Raw genomic sequence first — 1,093 nt, 5'->3', positions numbered from 1 at the left:
ACTAAGCCACTATCCTATCTTTGATGTTGGTTAACCTTCCACTCAGATCAGTATCTGCTGTCCTATGTCTGACCACAGTCAATCTTCACATGATTTTTTTGGAGTGATAAATTCTCTGTGCTACCAATGCAACTTGTCATGTCTTTCAATACCAAGACGAGTTGTCATTCTCCAAGCCTTCACCACTGGGGTCAGCCTTGAGTAGATTGATTTAAAGGTACCAAAAGTGAGTTAAATATGTGGTTGGTCCTGTCTGTTTTTCAATGTCTATCCAGGATTCATGTGAAGCACACCCTTTGATTAGATAGGATAGTGACTTCTCATATGAAAAGACATCACAGATTGCAAGTATAAAAAGCAGCCATGGACCTGACATCAAAAGCAACTATTCATAAGTGGCAGAATGTCAACTCATCCCAATCCTTCAATCATATCCCCAATGACCTATATATATATAGCTAACCACACTACATACTATATGTCAGAAAAGTGGACACAATTAACTTTTGTAATGAAAAAAGCGGACACTACAAACCATTGTAGTCTCAAAAAGTGGACACTATTAACTTTTATAATGAACAAAGCGGACTCTACAAACCATTGTAGTCTGAAAAAGCAGACACTACTAACTTTTGTAGTCTCAAAAAGCGGACACTACAAACCATTGTAGTCTCAAAAAGTGGACACTATTAACTTTTATAATGAAAAAAGCGGACACTACAAACCATTGTAGTCTGAAAAAGCAGACACTACTAACTTTTGTAGTCTCAAAAAGCGGACACTACAAACCATTGTAGTCTCAAAAAGTGGACACTATTAACTTTTATAATGAAAAAAGCGGACACTACAAACCATTGTAGTCTGAAAAAGCAGACACTACTAACTTTTGTAGTCTCAAAAAGCGGACACTACAAACCATTGTAGTCTGAAAAAACAGACACTACTAATTTTTGTAGTCTCAAAAAGCGGACACTATTACTTTTGTAATGAGAAAAGCAGACACTCCTAATTTTTGTAGTCTTTGTCTGACCTTTGTGGTCTATGTCCAACTTTTGTAGTCTTTTTTGTAGTCTATTAGTAAACTTTGTAGGCT

General features: G+C 36.3%; 1 protein-coding gene across 1 annotated transcript in view; it reads right to left on the bottom strand.

The window, feature by feature from the left end:
- Positions 1 to 411: 411 nt before the first annotated feature.
- Positions 412 to 1,093, bottom strand: part of LACBIDRAFT_330692 (uncharacterized protein) — a gene marked incomplete at both ends in the record, with an annotated part of 3,849 nt that continues 3,167 nt past the window's right edge. Inside the window, 7 exon segments of the mRNA XM_001884896.1 lie at positions 412 to 444; positions 464 to 467; positions 505 to 527; positions 631 to 654; positions 758 to 781; positions 885 to 908; positions 1,031 to 1,039. Of these exon segments, the coding sequence (XP_001884931.1) occupies positions 412 to 444; positions 464 to 467; positions 505 to 527; positions 631 to 654; positions 758 to 781; positions 885 to 908; positions 1,031 to 1,039 (141 nt within the window).

This window comes from Laccaria bicolor, genomic scaffold, assembly GCF_000143565.1.
Source record: "Laccaria bicolor S238N-H82 LACBIscaffold_28 genomic scaffold, whole genome shotgun sequence".
NCBI lineage: Eukaryota > Fungi > Basidiomycota > Agaricomycetes > Agaricales > Hydnangiaceae > Laccaria > Laccaria bicolor.
This window is presented reverse-complemented; position numbering and strand designations above follow the sequence as displayed.